At 42.2% G+C, this 19,760-nt stretch overlaps 2 protein-coding genes across 2 annotated transcripts in view; one reads left to right on the top strand and one right to left on the bottom strand.

The window, feature by feature from the left end:
• Positions 1-4,986: 4,986 nt before the first annotated feature.
• On the bottom strand, positions 4,987-14,283 carry LOC141469054 (multifunctional protein ADE2). Its single transcript, XM_074154314.1, has 9 exons — positions 14,165-14,283; positions 13,716-13,913; positions 10,824-11,002; positions 9,948-10,127; positions 9,742-9,855; positions 8,367-8,450; positions 8,077-8,257; positions 6,920-7,078; positions 4,987-6,219 (listed from the first exon to the last, which is right to left on the bottom strand). The coding sequence occupies exons 1-9, from the start codon at positions 14,181-14,183 to the stop codon at positions 6,053-6,055; spliced, it is 1,281 nt and encodes a 426-aa protein (XP_074010415.1). The 5' UTR covers positions 14,184-14,283; the 3' UTR covers positions 4,987-6,052.
• A 266-nt stretch (positions 14,284-14,549) lies between these two features.
• Positions 14,550-19,760, top strand: part of PPAT (phosphoribosyl pyrophosphate amidotransferase) — a 48,512-nt gene continuing 43,301 nt past the window's right edge. Inside the window, exon 1 of the mRNA XM_074154313.1 lies at positions 14,550-14,746. Within this exon, the coding sequence (XP_074010414.1) occupies positions 14,619-14,746 (128 nt within the window). The 5' untranslated portion in view covers positions 14,550-14,618. The remainder of the gene's footprint in view (positions 14,747-19,760) is intronic.

Raw genomic sequence — 19,760 nt, 5'->3', positions numbered from 1 at the left:
GGTCTCCCTGGAGCCTTCTCTTCTCCAGGCTGAACAACCCCAACTCTCTCAGCCTGTCTTTACAGCAGAGGTTGCTCCAGCCCTCTGAGCATCTTCATGGCCTTCCGCTGGACCCATTCCAACAGGTCCATGTCCTTCCTGTGTTGAGGACTCCAAAGCTGGACACAGCAGATGTCTTCCTGAAATTCTTCATTCATGTTTAATATTCATCTCTCTTCCCTTTACCTTAATTACTCTTAGCGAACAGCATTTATTGTAACAGCTTGATGCCCTGGATGAGAACCACTGACCTTCAGGTTCAGAAACTTCAGCCTTCTCGGTGTGAAATCGCGACTTCGTGTTTCTCCATCTAACACGATGTTTCTTTTGGAAGGGCTTTGGTGGAGAAATACGCAAACTTCATCACACTCTTTCTAGCAAATTTTCTCTCTCTGGGCCTTTTACCGATCCTAAGTTTCTTTAAGGACAGTATGCGAAGATGGTTGTAAGATTATGTCGGTGGGGGTGGCTGTGGAACTTGAAGTGATGGTAGAACCTCAGTAGGGAGAGATGTTTGCTCTGAACCCTGTGAAAGCCTCGGCCAGATTCAAACTGTAGAAACCTGGCTGTTCACTGCTGGATTTTTCTATCAGGAAGAAGGTTGTTCCAGTTAGCGAGTAGACGTGAGAGATCTGTTTGAGGATTATTGTATCCCTGCCACTTCGTACCTTACCGAAATCTGTCCATCACCACCTCATTTGTGTGCTTTTTTACAACTAAAAAGAAAAAAATAAAGCTGCAGAATGTTTAATGCTAGTACGTAAGTTGTTCTAAAGCCTTTACCAAAACCAAGCAAAATAAATCACAGAATCACGGAATGGTAGGGGTTGGAAGGGACCTTCGAAGAGGAGGAGTTCAGTGAAGTTACGCGTCCCTGGATGCAGCCGTTCAGGCTGCAATTGCTTTCACAAGGAAAGGGCAACAGCAGGATTTCACCGGGGATTTAAAGCCATGGTTGCAGTAGTGACAGTCCGAGTGACGCAGGTTAAACGCAGTCAGGAGTGCCCCTGAGGATGCGGCTCATGAGGCTCTCTGGGACAAAGTGTTTGGAATGTTAGAGAGGGAAAAAAAAGTTGGTAAAGAAGTCTTTATACTTCTCGTTGAGGGGTTTTATTTTGTTTGCTAAATGAGATGGAAGAATGTCCTATATTGAAAATAACTTTGAAAGCAGACTGGATATGAACCTGTACTAGCCAGGAACCCGGCGTTTACTGGATGTTTGTGCGTTAGAAGAGGGAAATGATGTAATGGGAAAGTGGGGACAGGGAGCTGTGCTATATTAAGACAAACACAGTCACTTTCCAATCCAAATAGACGTTCTCTGGAGCTTGGCATCTTAAAACTACTTAATTATATCGTCTATTTGTGTGCGTATTGGTTCCTTGCGTTCAAGAGCTTTCTGGTCTCTCAGCTGGGAATGTTTCTATCAGCATAAAGAGGGGTACCAGGTGCTTGGCAAAGTGGGCTGGCTTCTTCCCGACACTGCTGTAAGGTGGTGCTGGTTTGGGGGTTTTCTTTTTCCTTTTTGTTACTGTTTTTGCCCCCCTCTTTTTTTTTTTCTTTTTTTCCCCCTCTTTCCTCTTGCATCAGACCTTACTTAGCTCTGACCTTAGCTCTGACTGAGGGCTACTTGCTGGGGCTGCCCCAGCCCGTCCTCTTTCCTGTGCTGGGTTACCAGATCAGACCTGTTCACCAGCCTGAAGGATGAAATCCCGGTAGCCTGGAAGCTCCGCGTTGCTGTGACAGACAACTTGGTCTTCCCTGTGAAAAGCTCTGTCCTTGAAAAGGCTTGAACTTGATGCTTGGTATTCTCAAGCTTCTGTTGAGCTTTTGGCAACTAGTTTGCTGTACAATTTTTCTATCAAGATATCCTCTTACTGGTGATGACAATTGTCATCAGGAAGGGAGAGAGAAGGAAAAGCTGTTACAATTGATTCTCGCACCAAGTTCCATCCTTCTCCAAGAAGTTTTGAATTCTACCTTCCACAGGGAAGAACAGATCTTCTGTCTTCTCCAAGTCTAGGCTCTTTACACTCAGGGCATGCTCTTCAGGCAGTAAGTCCTGCAGAAAGCTCCTACTGACTGTAGTTGAGCTGATGTTTCATGGCTATTGGCATTCCCAGACAGAGGAAAGATAGCGGGATGTTCCTTTCTAAGGCCACTACAAGGCCCCTGAGGCTGAAATCCAAAGCTCTAGATAGAGGCAGCTGCAGCATTGCCGTGGTCCCACCCCTGTCGCAGTTATTTAAGGAAACAAATTGAACCACTGGGGGGAAAAAAAGGGAAATAAAGATCTCTTCCTGCAGATCTCCGCATGCCTGTGGCAGTTAAAGAATTCTAAGAAGTAAGGGAAAAGTTCTTATCCCTTTCTTCTAGTATAGAGGGGATTAAATCGCTTATAACCCGGGTGAGTGTTCTGACCTGCAGGTCAGAGTTAATAGGGTGGTTTTTTTTAAAATCGACCCTCCATGAAACTTTGAAGTTCTCCTCTTGTACATGCATTGAAACAAGTCTTGATGCTTCAAACAACCTTTATACCTTATTTTTGTCTGAGCCCGGAAATTGAGCATTCTCACGTGTAAGCTTGTGGAGGTTTTGAACAGGGAGGCATGCTCTGAAAACACATGTGACAAATGGACCGCAACAGGCACCTCTGCATCTGGCTCAAGATTTCCTTCTGACACTGTTTCACAATTAAGGCACATTGGTAAAGAAATCACTGGGGCTGTCAGAAAAGGTTCAAATGCCCACTCTAGTGAGGGAACAGCCATGATTTTTCTTTGAGTATAAAATACTTCAACATCTTTCAAAAAGAAAGGCTCCAAAAAGAGGGAGTGCCTTAATGAGACCCCCAAGAAGTCAAGATCACAGCCTCTCCTCGGCCTTCAGTTCACTTTTTACAGCTCTCCACAGGCAGAGGACATTAAAACTGTACCTCCAGCGTCCTGGACAGGTGCTTCAACCTTTGAACTGTGTCTGGAGGACACGTGACTTGAGTTTCCCCTCATTTTTACAGAATGGGGTTTTTTGGGTTTGGGGTTGACTTTTTTTGGAAATGAAATGTTGTTATAAAGGCCGAACACCAGGTGCCACTCACCCGTACCTGAAGCAGCGTAGGATGTAAAACAAGTCCTGCCCTCAGCACTCCCTCTGCTAAGTCTAAATGGTCCTTTACTGATATCCTTAAAGAATTGATACTGTTAAGTAGGTAACTCTGCTAAGTAGGACATAATCTGACCTCGGGTCCTCCTTCCACAGCAGGTGCTTAAAAATTAGGTACAGGTATTCCAACTCAATTTAAAAAATGCAAATAAATTTCAGTAACCACTCTATGTAGTAGTTTTTATGAAGAGATAAGCACTTTTTTATTTAAGAATTTGTTGGAACGCTTTTTTGGGGTTTTTTTGTCCAATTTTAAAAACTAAGCGCTGCCAGAGCAATTTCTGGCTGAAGAAATATTCAGGGTACTACGTCAATGTAATAGCCGGAATGCTGAACCAAGGGAAAGTATTTTCATTTCGTAGCAAAAGCTCTGTGAATAACTTCCAGCTGAACAATTAAACAGCTGATACACAGCACTTCAGCCCTTAGGACAACTGTATGATGTCCTCGCAGGGTTCTTCTACTGATCACAGCGACACATTTAACACTAACTGCTGTGTCTCGGTGCTTCTTTGCAATGCAACTGCTCAAGCAAGGGTTTCCTTCTGAAAGTTCAGTACAGGCTGCACAAAAAAACCCATCCCAAACAACCCACCCCATCCAAAAGCTGAAGAATTACCATCTCTATGGCAACCAAAGCACTTGGTGTGCTCATGCCCAACATAAATTGGCACAATTTTGCAAGTGAAGTTAGTACAATCAGGGTGCAAGTAATTTAAGTAACTAGAGCCAGTACAGAATATTCCAGGTGTAACACTCAAACCATCGTTGCTAATTTTTATTGCAGGGGGAAGACGGTACAGAGACAGCAATATGGGTAGGAAAAGACACACAAATGGCTGACTGCAGTAGCCTGTCTCACCTGTGGTGCTAGGGTAATCAGGTGACTAATAAGCTTGTCAGGTTGATTACCCACCAGAGCTAACACCCAATGTATGGGTGGGCAGGGAGGGAAGAACAGGAGATGACACCTTCACCTCTTGTGTAACTTCCCCCTCCAGTGATGTGTTGTTGAACAGCTGAATTAGAGGCTGCTGCCACCAGCAGAAAGGAAACTCATCTCTTTTCACCCACTAATTTTTCTGCTAGTTGAAGTCAATACCACTATCTTATTAGGAGAGCTAGCTGACAGCAGGCTCTCAGATGCCCTAGCAGAAGCATGCAGGTGAGAACAACCTTGGTAAATCATTTGCTTGCTAAAAAGCAGCCTTTAGAATTTTCACTTAAGTCAGTGCTTCCACAGAGATGGTGTGGCACTAAGGAATTTCAACCTCGTCATCGACTATTCATCGTCGATTCATTTGTCATCGCCCTCACTATTACTGATACTTCATTTAGAAATTAATTAGAAAAGCAACCACCCTCATCACTAAGGAAAGCATTCTAGTTATTTTGCTTTAGTGTAAGCTTTGACCAATTTCAAAACCCCTGCACTTGGCTCCAGAAGACAGCACTTCTGAGAGCACTGTTTAGAGCTACACACAAGATGTGCACCCCTGCTGAGACGGAGAAGGCCAGCAGCAGCGTTTAACTCAGTTACTCACACCAAGGGGTAAACCTGACCTACCACCTGGCCATAAAGCAGTACCTCAGGAACAAAGCAACTGCACAGCTTCCTGCCACGGTGAGACACTTAATCAAGTGGTAGAGAGTCTTCTGGAAGACTGTCATCTCTCCACACAGGTTTTAGTGCATAAGCTTTTTACAAGATTATTACCTAATTTAAGATCCTGAAGTTGGCTAGTTTGAGTGTACTTATTGAATAGATCTCCATAAAGAAGCTTTGAATTCAACAGTTTATTTATAATTGTAAAAGCATGAATGTTACATATGTTGAGTAATTGCATATTTGTTAGAATCGTACCTACTCGGAAGATCTGTGTGTGCAAAGACAAGACAGTCATGCTTAGATTTCCCCCCAGTAGTCTGTTGCTTTACGCTTTATTCCCCTCTTCAGTTCAGTAAGATTTCCATAGAAACAGTGAGGAAATATAGATATATAATAGCTAGAGTTATTGAAGTGTATGAAGACAGTTTGACAACATCACATAGGCCCTTCAGAACTACTGAAGGTAAAGATCTGGCTTGTATTTCAAAGGGCAGAGACTGGAGGCTAGGCAAGAGTTACAGCAAAAAGGCAACAAGCCTAGTTACAGTTCACTCAAACCATTAGGATTTATAGCTCGTTATGAACAAGAGAATTGGTGTTAACTTTATCACATCATTCCAGAAGATAGCAATGGGTTATGTATACACACACATTTAAAGAGACCAACACATGTATGTATACACATTTTTTAAATAAGGCAGGTATTTATTTCAGGCTTTTAAAACATTTTTCCAGCCCCCTTTCCTAGTAATACAGTATATGGTGCCATTTTATTGCTAAATAAAGCGTACCATCATTGCAAGCAGAACAGCATCAGCACTGGCTTTAGTCAGCAGTCCAGTTGAGTTAAAAAGGTTCAAGACATACATTATTACTATGGAAGAATATTACTGTTACAGAAATACAGAAGACTAGTTGAATTCTATTTAGATCGCACCAAATCATTCTCTTGACACAGTCTGTAGTTAACAGCGTACACTACAAAGCAGAACAGCACCATTTTTGAGCAACAGAAAGAGATAGTAAAAGATGGGGAAGTAGTATTTTAGGTAAGTTGTTATATTAAAAAAATACCCAAGGGAAGGATAGGGCAGAACAGACTTCATCTGCTGTTCTAACAATGCTTTCTTCTGTAAGAAAGGATGCAGGATTTTTCAGCTCATCCAAAAGTAAATCCTAATATGAATGAATATGCACGCCATTATCTTTGCGTAACTAATAAAAGTTACTCGTTAGCATGACTTACAAGGTGCACTCCCGAAGTTTTTTGTCAGCCTGCTTCAAGGAGATCCAGGTGTTCAACATGTTTGATCGCAGTTTTGCCCAAACCAAATGGTTGTTTAACCCAAATATCTGGGCAGCAAACTGGGCAGCTCCTTCAGGTGACAGAGTAGTAGGACAGCTGAGACCTGCAGAGAAGAGAGTGCCGCTTACCAAAGTGTATTTATTTTATAGCCAAGCAAAACATTGCCTCTGAAGAACAATTTAAGACAACATTTGTTTCAGCCTCCAGGAGCCACATGATCTAGTTTTAAAGCTACTGAAGTGTCATGCATTCCACTACTTCTAATGTGACTGTTCCATGGCACATTAAACCGAAAGCCAGCGAACTAAACGACTCTCCTTACAGAGGTAAGAGCCTGCTGGGTCTCCTAGTTGCCAAGCATCCATTCAAGTCACTTAAAATTAAAATTCATACAGGTAGCAGTGCACTGAAGTAGTATCGAAGAGTTAAGCTCTTCCCTACACTAATTGTGGAGAAAGATACTTTTTGATCATAAGGAAAATGCAGCTCTATAACTGAACAAACTTCCAATTATTTAAATCCCCATTAATACTAATTCCAATTTCCAACTAGAATGTTCAGCAAGCATAAGCCAAGGTTTATATCTTCCCTAAAGATTACTCCTATGTAATCTTTGCTCTGTTTATTGGGCTTTTTTGCCATCAAAGTCAGAAGTAGTATGCAAGATATTTCTCAAGACTTTGTTCAGTACGGATCCAACTACTTTTCCGGTGTTTTGCCATGTGTTTGTATACATTATGTATGCTAGGACAGCAAAAATAGAGCTAGGTCAGAAAAACAGCATAAGTTGAATATCATCTTACCGCTGGGTAGTCTGAGAGAGGACCACACATCCTGAGTACCCCAGTCAGCTGAGAGCGGAGGACAGTTGACCACTGGGTAAGCGGTGTTACCCGACATCACCGGCCCCAAACCGTTGCTTCTGCCAGCTACGGCAACAAACACTGTTGGGATTCCATCTCCTGGGAGGGAAAGGAAGACATTCAGAAATAAGCAATCCACCCTGTTTTATACCACTTGCTTTTGTGGGAACCTTTACCCGAGTCCACAATTCTGTTTGCAGTTATTTTGTCAATTCCGTTACATAGCACTAAATATTTTTTTTTCCTGTGTCTAACTACCCCTTTTACAGAAACATATTCTAAATCTTGCAACCTTAAATCTTAGATACTGTTTACCACAACTGAAATTAGCATGTCTTACTCTGCCTCTGAGGGGAAGTATTAGAGGAATCGGTGCTGCTTAGCTTTGTAGGGAACATAGCCATTAAACCTCTGGCATCTTTAAGTGCTCCTCTCCTTAAATCTTGTGCAGTTCACCTCAAAATAAGTGTTTCTCAACTATGGTTACCACATCCATAGTTTCATTGAGTAGAAAGTATACTCCTACAAAAATAAATAGTTCTCTCTCTCCTCTGCCAGGCTATAAGCACTTTTGAAGAGATGTCAGGTTTTCTTAGTAAAGATAAGAATTTAAATCAAGTATCTTTTTCTCATGGCATCTAAAATAATAAGGAAGAATGTTTTCATGAAATGGGCAGGAAAATATAAGAGCAACATCTGCCTTGTAAATAACAAATAAGAATATTCAGAGTCAGCTACAGAAACTACCACTCCCCGTTTCAGAAGGGCCAGCATCCCCAGCAAGATGCTACAATAAGCGTATTAACACGATTATGGCTTGGACAAAGTAGCTCTGGTACAGGGATAAAAGCAGAGGTTAGACTTTGAGCAATGAAGTTGTGGCTGGGCAGCAGGACAATACATTACTCTGTAACTGCCTAGTGCAGTCTATAACCCATCATTATGTAATTAGCAAGTAGAGAAGAGCGTTTTAACAGCTTGGTTTTCTGCTTAACAAAAAAAAATAATGGAAAAACCCCACACAAATCCTTAAATTGCCAAGTCATTCATGAACATGACACTGTTTCAATGCAAATCAGTAGTTCTTTGGCATTTACCTTCATATTCTGCTTTGATCCTCAGGGTTTCGTCTGGCCCTTTGTGAGCAGAGGTCACTCTTAACTCACAAGGAATTCCAAAGGTTGCACATGCCTTTTTTATTTTTTCACAGTGACTGAGGTCAGAAGTGGATCCCATCAACACCACAACTCTACCCTGGCTCTTTGTTTTCAGAAGCAACTAGGGAAAAGAGTGAGGGGCGGGGGGGCAAGGGAAAGAAAAGCAGTCAGCAGGACTGAATATGTGCAATTTATTAGAGTCTGGATATACTGTTCATAAAAACAGATACCTCCACTCTTTCTGCAACCCATTCGAAGTTTCTCTTAACCATTTGCAGGGCTTCAGGAGTCACTTCCTTCAGGTCCCGGTAGGACTGAAAAGAAGAACAAAAAAAATACATGAAGTTCATGTGTTTTGGGTACACAAAACACTCATTTTGCTACCATAATTGGTAAGAATACCCCAACTGAAATATTTATGCAGTTTCTAGGAATTCCACAGAAAGGAGACCAAAGATTAGTACAGATATAGGAGAGAGTGGATACAGAAGCAAGGAAGAGCTATTTAATGAGGAACCATCTCAGTAGGTATAGACAACCGTCTAAATTACAATTCATGGCCATTTGCAACATGAAAGGCTTTTAGGCAGAAGGGTATCAAGGTTTTGGAAACTTCCCAAAGAGTAAGTTTAAGGAAAGACATACAAATTCAGTTTTAAAAATGTTGTAATGCCATGATTGCCTGCAGTAGCACCGCACTAGCCAGCCTAGGTTCTGCATGATGTTATCATGTACCTTATTTTAGGGAGATGAGCAAAAGCACTGTCAGAGCAATTCACTCAAGCATGCTGCTACATAATTCAGGTAAACAACAGAGTAGTTCTGCTTCCTAATTTAAAAGTAATACCCCTCCTCCCACACACACACTTTAAAAATCTTCCCCTGTGGCTTACAGCCACCTTCTCTCACAGGGTCTCTGTTACTAGTCTCAGTGACTGTCACAGAAGCTCCATGGCAGCAGCACTCCCAAACCAGTTCTTTCATAACTACTTATCTGGTAATTCAGAGATTCTTGACAAGTGTAGTAGCTACAAGTTTAAATGTAGGACAAGTTTTATTTCAAACTTATGTTTGTCGCCCTCATATGCAGTCACAATCTGTTAGTAACACTTAGAGACAATCAAATACTGAATTCAAGCTTAACCAAAACAAATAATGAAGAAAAGCATCCTTCCTGCAGACCCCTCCTATGTGTCACCACATCTCTACTAGTAGAGGCTACTACTATGAATAAACAGAGAAACTTGGAGGCAGACCTGGGAGCCAAAGCTTTTGTTCTTCGTACTGACTTGTCCAAATATTTATGATCTGCACAAGTCAGAAATTCTTACTACCCCTGTAAGCCCACGTTTCATTACAATAGCTGCAGTCAATAGTGCTGTTGGGCATTCCTACTGAAGATACAGACAGAGGATTTATTTCTACCATAAACCAGATAATCAACTACACAAGAACAGGATTGGGCATTAGGTACCCTATGAGCTACTCTGTAACAAGATAAGACTATCTAGAAAAAGCCACCTAGAAAGCAGATGTCTAACTGTGGGGTTTACTTTTTTTATTCTCCTTTCCAACTGACTTAGAAGGTAAAGATTAAAACAGTACCTGTTTGTCCTTCTGCTGGCTTCTGTCTCCTGATGGCCACAGTCTCCATGAATCATTATCAATAACATCAGCGAGAACTATTTCTTTCGTCAGAACATTAACACCAAATTCAATCTAAAAAGACAATCAGAATCCTATTTTAGGAACTATAGGGTGATATATATTTCCTGTCAGAATCAGGATTGTGAGAAATCAGATTCTTATACCTTCAGGTCTACCAGAGTGCAGTTTTGGGGCTGCCATGCTTTTTCCAGGATCTCAAAAATAGCTTGAGTAGAACGAGCCATAATATCCACTTCAGTCTGGCCAATACTAAGTCCACCAAAACAGAATTTTGCTTCAATTAGCTGCTCCTCAGACCACTGTGGATCATTATTAGCATCATCCTGTGAAGAAAACCAAAATCACATAATTGATGCTTGCTATAAGAGGAAAATAACACTTAAAAGATCATACTACGTTTTGGGTTGTTTTCAAAAAACAAATACAGGCTTCAAACTAGGATTTTTTGATTAGCACTAAGAAGAGTGACAGCAACATTGAAAACACTTGCTGTAACACCTCAACATCTTTAAAAGCACTTCAAGTTCAGGGAACGCCACAAGGGTGACAGGGTACACTACAAACAACACTAAGTCATAATTGACAAAATGCTTCTTTTGGTGCCCATGCCCAAAGTAGCTCTGAATCTGACTGGCTAACTACTTGCCCTCACTATGCACGTACTGTTTATTTCAATTTCTTCAAATATATCAACACATCTGTTTCAGCCAATACTTTAGGCTTATGTCTAAAAAGTCCTTATACCTTATAAATAAAACATTTTTATATTTTATGTACAGTTTGGCTTGTTATTCTTTGATGGCCCTGTAAACCAGTATTACATTATAGGTGCTTTAGACAAAACAGCTGTTGGACAAGAATCCAAGAAAACATTAGGATGGCAAAACTACCAATACTATGAAGATTGGCCAGCAACTAGCACCACTTTCTTCTATTTGTCAGAATTTTAAAGGAGATAATACAGAGTTATAACTCTATTTAAGTTTGATTAACATCTCAGGAAAGGAAAAGAAACTTGCCTTGTAGAACATCTCGATTTTGGGTGGGTAAAACTTATAGCCTTCTTTGACACCAGGGTTTCTTTTGAGGAAGGAGCCAGTAGCAATTCTTCTGCAGACCCATTCAATGGGGATCATTTCACAGTGAGCTGCTATGAATGCTGTGTCACTCTGTTTCCTGACAAAAGCTGTTTTGATTCCTAAATATAAAGATGGCAGCTTAGTTCAATTACTAGACACACTCCACAGTTGAAACAAGAGTTGAACATCTTTAATTTCAAGTACAACTGCATTTTGTTCTTCCCTGGACTTAAGGGACAAACAATCTCTTGAGGGTATTTTAAGCCCACTCTGGCCTTGCAGAAGGCAATCAATGCAGTTATCTTCCACAAGTCATTAGTTTTGCCGATTTTATCATACAACGCTTGCTTGTAGATCAGAACCTTATGCTCTGGTCAGAAATCCAATTCTTGCAAATAATTTTTTACACAGTTGTTTTTTTGTTTTTTTTTTTTTTTTAAATAATAATCTATCCCTCACAATGGATTGTCTTTAAACAAAAGTTAGGAGCAACCAAGTACCAAACCACACTCTCTGGTGGAAGAGCCATTATACATGGAACAGTAATTGGAAGCTTCAAAGGAATTAGGGAACATGCCAGTCTTTACTACTGTGTTTAATAAAGGAGGATGGGATGGGGAAGAGAATGACTTGGTTCTTCCTTTTATTAAAAAAATAACATTTATTTAGGGCACTAGGTCTCAGTGACTTGTTAGGCAAAAGACCTTAAGACTCAGAAAGGCATGCATGCACGCAAACCTGCTGCAGCAAGTCAAGCTTCTGACATAATTCTAGAGATGGCCCCATACTAAACAGGGACAGCCAACACGTGCAGGTAGGCACTCTAAGTGCAAAAGTGCATGGTTTGTTTTTTTTTCCCCCTCCGTTTCACTCTTGAGGAAAGTCCCATCTTCCTCCCCCCAGGGCAAGACAACTGCTAAATCCAATTGGCATCTGCCAGTAACAGAAGATAAAGGAGCTGCATCCAGTCCAACCAAGAAGTAGCTCTTCTCCGCTCTACTTCCAGAGCCACAAAGGAAGAATTAAAGGAAAAAGTCTTAAAACAAAGTATTAACATTGACTCTTGAGATTTTGTTGCACTGCCCTCAAGGGCAGAATGATTTAAATAATCAACTGCCCATTAAGTCACTTCTAAATCCAGTCATTAAGGCCCCCTGCGCGGTTTACTGCTACATTTTTTCATCAGCATAGATGCATGCTTTTGAGGGGCTGACATCAGCTCCATTATAAAAGAAAAAAATTTTAACAGGACTTTGTAAATGATCACCTTTCTAAGAGTAGGTTAAGAAGAGTTGCGCAAAGCAAACAACCTATGATAAGGCATTCACGTTATCTGTAATTTATGCCAGTCAAATAGGCAAACTGGAGAAGAACTTGGATAGTTCTTTTGTTGCTTTGAAATGCAGCTGCAGTTTACTCTGCATATTTTTCGACAGCACCTGAAGTTACGGTGTACAAGCCATTTAAGGATTTTTAAGGTCTACAGCATGGCTTCTTCACATTGGAAGTTCATATCTGTAGGATATTAAATATTTTGATTGTTATTTTAACTATTGCCATTTAAGAATTCGGCAAAATAACTCATTAATTGTTTCTAAATAAAAACTCGTAGTTTAAATCAACTGCAAATATAATCAGAAAGACCTCAGAGGCTTCTTCGTACTGTATGCACAATAGGCTTCCCAAGAAAGCCAGTGACTGAGGACTGTACTGAATCACTTGATATTATCTTTGTCTCAGTTCATATTTTAACAGCCACTTGCAGAGAAATACAGGTAGGTACAGCTTTACAGAAACCATCTTTTTCTTCCCCACCTGTGAGAAACATGCCAGGACTTTACTGGTTGACTGTCTGAGAACTATTACTACAGCTTATAACAGATAACAACTTTTAGAGTATCTCAGCTGTTATTTGAAGCAATCTTTGTGCGAATGCTTCAGAGTGCACTGAGCACCCAGCTATAAGCAGTCCTAACCAAGTTTTACTGGTGCCTGTATTATAGTACAGTTTGCAGACTCAAGCTAGAAACCCACCAGTGCAAATTCTTCTTTGCTATTTGCAAACTTCTCAGTCAGACACTTCAAAACACTTTCTTCAGGCAAAGATGCTGCCTCCACTTTTCGAAGCATGGTGCAAAACTTACTTGAGTGACCCAAGTTAGCGATGTACTCCATTGAAAGCTCACTTCTAGCACCAGAAATATTTTCAGTCTTTTAAAGTAAAGTAAGTATCAGATAGACCCAATACAGACCAAAACATGTATTTGCGATATAGTCCTCCTAAGGGTTTAAGTACAAACGGTACAGAATTTTAGATTGGTTTGGCACATGAAACAGAGGGGAGAGGGAGAAAAAAAAAAAGTAAAAGGATGCTCTAACTTTATCTTTTAGCATTCATACACAAATTTCATGCAGCTTAGACATAATCTGTTAGTGCCACTAGCTAGCAGTGATTTCTATGCAGGCAGATGTAATAAGAAAGGGGAGATGGATCTAGTTCAGCGTTACAGACAAGGGGGCACAAGGTAGGGAAGAAAGGACAAGAGCAGAGGGGAGGATGAGGGGTCTGTCCAAACAGCCAGAAGAAACGACTGCTGGGTTATCTGCGATGAGGAGATTACTTCAGATGTCCCAAATGAGCAAGTCGCCCACCCAGCTCTGGAGTACCAGAGGGAAAAGCCTAACTAGAAACTACTAGAAGAGACACATCAGAGCCCCCAGACAGGATAAACCAATACACAGAAGCAATACTGCTTTGTGACAAGATCTACGACACACAGGCGAGTTCTTGTGCCATACACAAGACCTGTGACACACCTCCGAGGTACTCACCCGCCTCCTGAAGGAGCTGAAACACGCAGCTGGTGGTGGTGTTGGAAATGGCAGCCTTCCCCTCCATGCGGTCCTTCCTGGCCGCGTTCCCCGCCGTTATTTGGTCTTTCGACTGCATGAGGACGCACCCCGGCATATCCGGCAGCTCGTACACTTCCTTCGTCTTACCTTCATTAACTTTCTTACCAAGTTTCAGGTCTACAGAAGTTTAAAAACACAGAAGTTTTAGCTTGAACTAAGTTTGTTTTGTTTTTAAGTTCTACCCCTAAATCCTTATACTTTATGCCCAGCTGCGTGCAAAGCGAGACCCGGGGAACACACCCCCCCACCCCAGTCACAGTCAGTGACCACGAAGCGCGCGCTAAGCCCCCCCAACGACCGTTACCGGCCTCCCCTCAGCGCACAACGGCCGCGGCGCGCGGGCCGCCCCCTCACCCGCCGGGCGTTACCTGATGCTGCGGGGGCCATGGCGGCGGCGGGAGCGGCGGGAGCAGGCACCTAGGAGCAGAGAAGAGAGAGGCTCACCACACACGGCCGGGCCGGGCCCCGCCGCCGGGGTAAGAAGGGGTCGGCGGAAGGGGCGGGCGGGCGGAGGTACCAGCGCCGCCCGCCAATCCCCCGCCCAACGCCCCCCTCTCTCCGCCCCGAGGCGAACACCCCCCTCCCGCCCCACACTGTCGCTAACCCGGTCCCACGGGCAAACACACCCCTTCCCCCCCCGCCCCCGGCGGGGAGGGGACGGTGCGGGGACCGGAGGGGGGGGATGTAAATGAGGGGAAGCCGCTCCCCCCCCCCCCTCACCCCCCCCGTCAGGCTACCGGCGGCTGCGCGCGGGAGCCGCCACAGCGGGGCCGGCAGCGGGAGCGGGAGCGGGGCCGCCCGCCGCCACGTGCCGCCGGCGCCATGGAGCTGGAGGAGCTGGGCATCCGTGAGGAGTGCGGCGTGTTCGGCTGCATCGCCTCCGGCGTGTGGCCCACCGAGCTGGACGTGCCCCATGTCATCACCCTGGGGCTGGTGGGGCTGCAGCACAGGTAAGGGGGGGGGTCGGGGTCGGGATGGGGATTGGGATGGACCCTCCGAATACCGGCGTCTCGCTGGCGGGCCCGGGCCGCGGTGGTGGCCCCGGGGGGTAAGAAGCGGGCGGTGAAGCGCAAGGAACGCCCCGCCGTCTTCCCCCCGGGCCGGCCCGGCCGGAGGAGCAGCTCCGACCCGCTGTGGACCTCGGCTGCATCTCGCTTGAGTCGCATCCGCCCTTGCTGCCGGCCGCCATCACCGCGATAGAGTGAAACTTCTTGTCTACCTGACATGTCTATGGCCGTGTAAAACTGACTTCGGTTCGCTGTGTGGATGCAGAGCCGCAAAATGAAGTTTGGGCTCGGCTTCCGTTTGGTATTTCAAAGTTACAATGTTAAGCGCTGATATATACTAACCATTTTTTTCAGCGGTGCCAGAAAGGTATCTCCTCCTTGTGGTAACACACGCATAGCCAAACACGCACATGCTACTCCTGTACTACATGCTGGGCTCCCGTAGTGCAAACACCTACATACTACGCTTAACTTTCCATTGGCAAAAAGTGGGCTAAATAATCACGCTCCTGACAGTCTGGGGAAGTGGGCTTCTCTAAGGACACATACACTGAGTAGATAAAATGGTGTGTTCTTTGTATTTTTGAGGTCACAGACATACAAAGGTTGCTCTGAAATTGTTTTGGACTAACAGAAAATTGTTGACATTGAGACTTTCTGTTTATTACAGCTGAGTTTCATATACTTTTACTGGTAAAATGCTGCATCCCTACATGACTCATATACTAATAATTTTCTTTGGGTTGCAGGCATATCTTTCATAAACTTATATATATTTGTCAGTGTCCATCAAAAACGTTTTTATTGGAACAACAGTGCTGCAGAAGCCAAGGAACAAAGCCGTGTAATCAATAGTCCAAACTTAGGTTATGCCATTTTTCTGTGAAGAGGCCAAAAAAAAAAAATCTTACCTCTTTTGTGCTTATACAGTTAACCTGGGGTTTCTTAGTTGGGAATGATTGATGTGTTTTCATCACCTTGTAGCTTACTATCTCGATTTTCATTGCAACCTTATTTCATGATTTTTCAATACAATTTTTTTTCTTTTTTTTTTCTGATGGGCACTTGACAAGTATATTTAATTTCCATACTTTTTAATATCAAATATCCCCTGTAGAGAACACAACTGTAGACAGTAATACTAATGCTGTGATTGAAATCATAAGCAATTCACAAGTTCTACAGGAAGATATACACCTTAAGGCATACATGCACTACCTCCCATTCTGATCTTCTACTCAATAACTGTCAAAATTTTTAAGGGATGCTTTCTTAGAGGCATAAGTATTATTGCATCTGTAAAGTGAAACAGTCTGTTCAATTAGGTATACCTTTGCAAGTACTCAATAAAATTCTTTTAAATAGCTGAGATGTTAATTTTCCCATTTCCTTCTTTAATGTTTCTGTCTAACCTCTTTGCATTTTTCCTACTGTGAGCTGTGGCAGGAAGGTGGCATCCCTCTCAGGAGGTAATAGGACAGCAGCTATTTTGCTCCTTCTCTTTGGATGTCTCTTGAAAACCAGAGTAAACAGAAATAACAGTCCTTAGACCTCACCTTCAAATTAGTAAGGATGTTTACATAGTGACTACTAGCTTTAGATACTTATAGGCATGTTCTTTTATATGCAAATTAGTCCTGTGCAATCAATCAAATTATAGAGTTTGGTCCTTAGTTTAGTTTAGATTTCAAAAATCAGACTATTCAACCATGGCGTTGTATCAAACTGCATTTTTGAGATGGCTGATCCACAAAGAAGAAGCAGCTGTTGGCAACGTTATAATAATTTCTAATATTTGAAATCTTATCTGTATACAGAAAGATCCAGAGTATTTGTTACATGCCACAAAAACATGGGGCATGAATTCTATGCGCTTTATGTTCTGATATAGCTTGTTGCAGTGATGTGCAGGACTTCCCTGTTTCTGATAAATTGCCTAAAATGAGTTGATAGTTTGTATTAAAACGTTAAAAAGATACTAAGGCACTGGAGAGATTTACTGTAGTGAGAATGTTTTAACTGAAAACTTAAAACTCCCTATGCTGGATCAAGCCACCAAAATATTTAGGCAGTATTGAACAGCACGTATTTGAGTGGTACTCATTGTTACACTGAAACTATTCTGCGTGAAAAATCCCAGTGTATTTGTAGGCAAGGTTCTGGAGCAGGCCCACTCAGTAGGCACATCATGAAAGATAAAAGATAGGCTTGGAATTTCACTGTCTTGATATAAGCAAGAACTTTAAAGCATTATTTTTTTTTAATTAAAAAGCAGCTGCTAGACTGTTGAGGCTTAAATTTGCATGCTTCTAGCAGAAGCTAGAACATGGCTTTTTATTGGCTTCTGTTTTATAATGGTGAACTGTGAATTAAAATGAAAACTAGTTTATTCCTACTCACAGGGTAATCAAGGCTTTCCACACACTAAGAACATTGTACCAATTTAACTTAAGGCCATTTTAAAGTGATTTTCATCTGTTTGTAACACATTTTACAGCTATTTTAGCAGTGGATTCTCATTATGTTTGAAACTTTTAAGCTGCTAAAGCTAAACGCTGATACTCTGGCTTCAACATTAACAAGGCTTAAAAGAGGATGTTCTAAATCATCTTTACAATTTGTAAGCCAGGGAACAAAGTTACGCTAAAATCCACTGACAGCATGCCAAAATAAAGTCAGAGGATATTGGTAAGGAGAGGACTTTCTTGGGGGCGGTGAGAGAGGGAGGAGGAGTACTTTGAGTTACAAATCTATTAAACGTCATTTGAGTCCTTGACCAGGACAAATTTGCGAAGTTCATCTTGGAACAAGTGTGATTTGTGTTAACATTTTGCAAAATTCCCTGGAAAATATTTCTGGCAGTAATACTGTGTACTGAAACCTGAGTGTATCCAGCTTTGTACTGATTTTTAGAAAAGGTCTCTAAAAAGCCTCTTCTGTGCACGTGGAAGTCCTATTAAGTCAGTGAATCTTCCTTGTCCCAACTCAGCTGGGTCTACATATGAAATTTGTTATGGGGATCAAAGCAAATGGAGAGCGGAGGCTTGGCCAGCATGCTTTTTTGATAACTTCCCTGTTACTGTCCACTATGAAACTCCATGCAACAAAACCCAAATAATCACCAATGTAAGTTAATAATTTTTACTTCTCATTCAATCTAGTGAAATCACTGGTTGCTTCCCATTAGCCATCCTATGTACACTCTATAGCACAATGAAAGTGCTTATCTCCATTTTATATACAAGCTCTTGGCTACAAGATAGATTTTTTATAAAAGGCTAGTTAGCAAGCTATTGGCATCCTGTCTTCCACTGTCAATCTTTCAAGCAAAAAACTTGAAATTGTGATAGTATTTGGATGGGAATTTTTTGAGGAACATGGATATGCTACAGGTGATGATCCTGATAATTTGGTACACAACGTATTTACCTCATTCATTTCATTTCAAGAACCCATTATGGGTTCAGCAGATCCCCCATGCCCAGATGCAAGAACTGCAGTTAGATGTTTTAATTGTCTAAATGCTAAGGTGTTTGTTTGACTAGTGATTGAGTCTGTATGCTGTTTTGCCAGCATACAGCTGGTATGTGCTGGTAAAACATTCCTGAGTACTTTCAGAGACAGTTACTGAATGTCGATATGGTAATACTTGATCTTTTAGTTCTATCTTTGTTTATATTTGTAGGTTATTCTGTGCTGCTAGATGCTGACAGCCCAGTTTAATTACATGCCACAAAGCTTACTCCCACAGGAAAAGAGGAAGAGGGAGACCTTTTTGCTGCGTTGAGCTGTTAGATAGCTCTGTTGTTTTACGTAACTTCCTGTAGGACGCAGGTTCCTGCACGCTGGGAAAGTGAAGATAAGCCAGATTTCCATTCTAACCAAGTTCAACTCTCTTAGATGTGCACGTCACCAAATGCAGTTTGGTCTCAGGTCTTATCTCTGGATGTGGAGTAACCAACTGGAGTGAGATAACATAAGAAGGAGCAGAAAAACCAGGAGGGAAGTGGTGCTAAAATGTATATACAAGAGGACAGTTCAGAGACAGCCAGTATGTTTATTGTGGCCAACAGACTTTCCATCACATTAACCTACCCAAAGAGATGGGGTGAGACTGTTCGTTTTTCTTCCCATTGACTGTAGTTAAGTCATCTAAGGTATATCACATGTAGGCATGATACAGCTCTCCAGTAATTTTCACAGGATTACTCTGTTGGCTTGTCTGCCCATACCTTACACTTGAGCCTAATGAATGGAGGGAGGGTTGTACGCAGCACAGGAGGTTCATGCCAGGTGGCTGAGTTCAAATAAACAGTCCTGGCTGCTCTTTCTGCCGTTTCTTACACTACTTTCCTTGAACTTAAAAAAAAGGCAGGGTTGTTTGGAGGGGATTTTTATTAGGTTAGTTTTAGTTTACATCAGGTCTGTGAGTTGGTTAACCGCTTGGCTGCATGACTGCTGTGCTAACACAAAGGAGACCTTGCTGCAGGAGAAGGAACAAAGGGTGAGAGTCTGGAGGGGAGAGTCTTTTAAGTCGACAGTGATACTGATAGTGCTTGTGGATCCACCAACAATGCAAGCATCTCTGCTTCCTGAAGCTCGTTCTCCATGCATTTGCCCCAAATATAGTTTGGTTTACCAGGAAATAATTTAAATGGGGCATTCAGAGGACGTTCCAGGGTAACAGCCTTATCAAAGACGTGTAAAGTGACCCATTCACCTCAGTGAATGACTGTGCTTTAGAGACGAATAGAACTTTTTAATGCAGGTCAGAGAAGTGATTGCTCCATTTATCTGCCACATCTCAAAAATTTCAGTATCTTCGTTTGTGAATTGGGGAAGAGACAGATTTGAGGAGGGAGAAGAGCAAAGATCTCCATTTTTTATAGAATTGCTGCATCATTGCTTGGTGTTGATTTTGATTTTTAAGCTTGATCATTTTCATGATGTAATTTAT

This window comes from Numenius arquata, chromosome 10 (genome assembly GCF_964106895.1).
Source record: "Numenius arquata chromosome 10, bNumArq3.hap1.1, whole genome shotgun sequence".
In the NCBI taxonomy this organism is placed as follows: Eukaryota; Metazoa; Chordata; class Aves; order Charadriiformes; family Scolopacidae; genus Numenius; species Numenius arquata.
This window is presented reverse-complemented; position numbering and strand designations above follow the sequence as displayed.

What these genes read in the sequence shown, in the direction of transcription:
- LOC141469054 (XM_074154314.1), bottom strand. An exon ending in TCAGCTCCTTCAGGAGGCGG is followed by an intron (nt 11,003 to 13,715) that starts GTGAGTACCTCG and finishes CTTTATATTTAG; the next exon opens with GAATCAAAACAGCTTTTGTC. An exon ending in GCACTCTGGTAGACCTGAAG is followed by an intron (nt 9,856 to 9,947) that starts GTATAAGAATCT and finishes TTGTCTTTTTAG; the next exon opens with ATTGAATTTGGTGTTAATGT.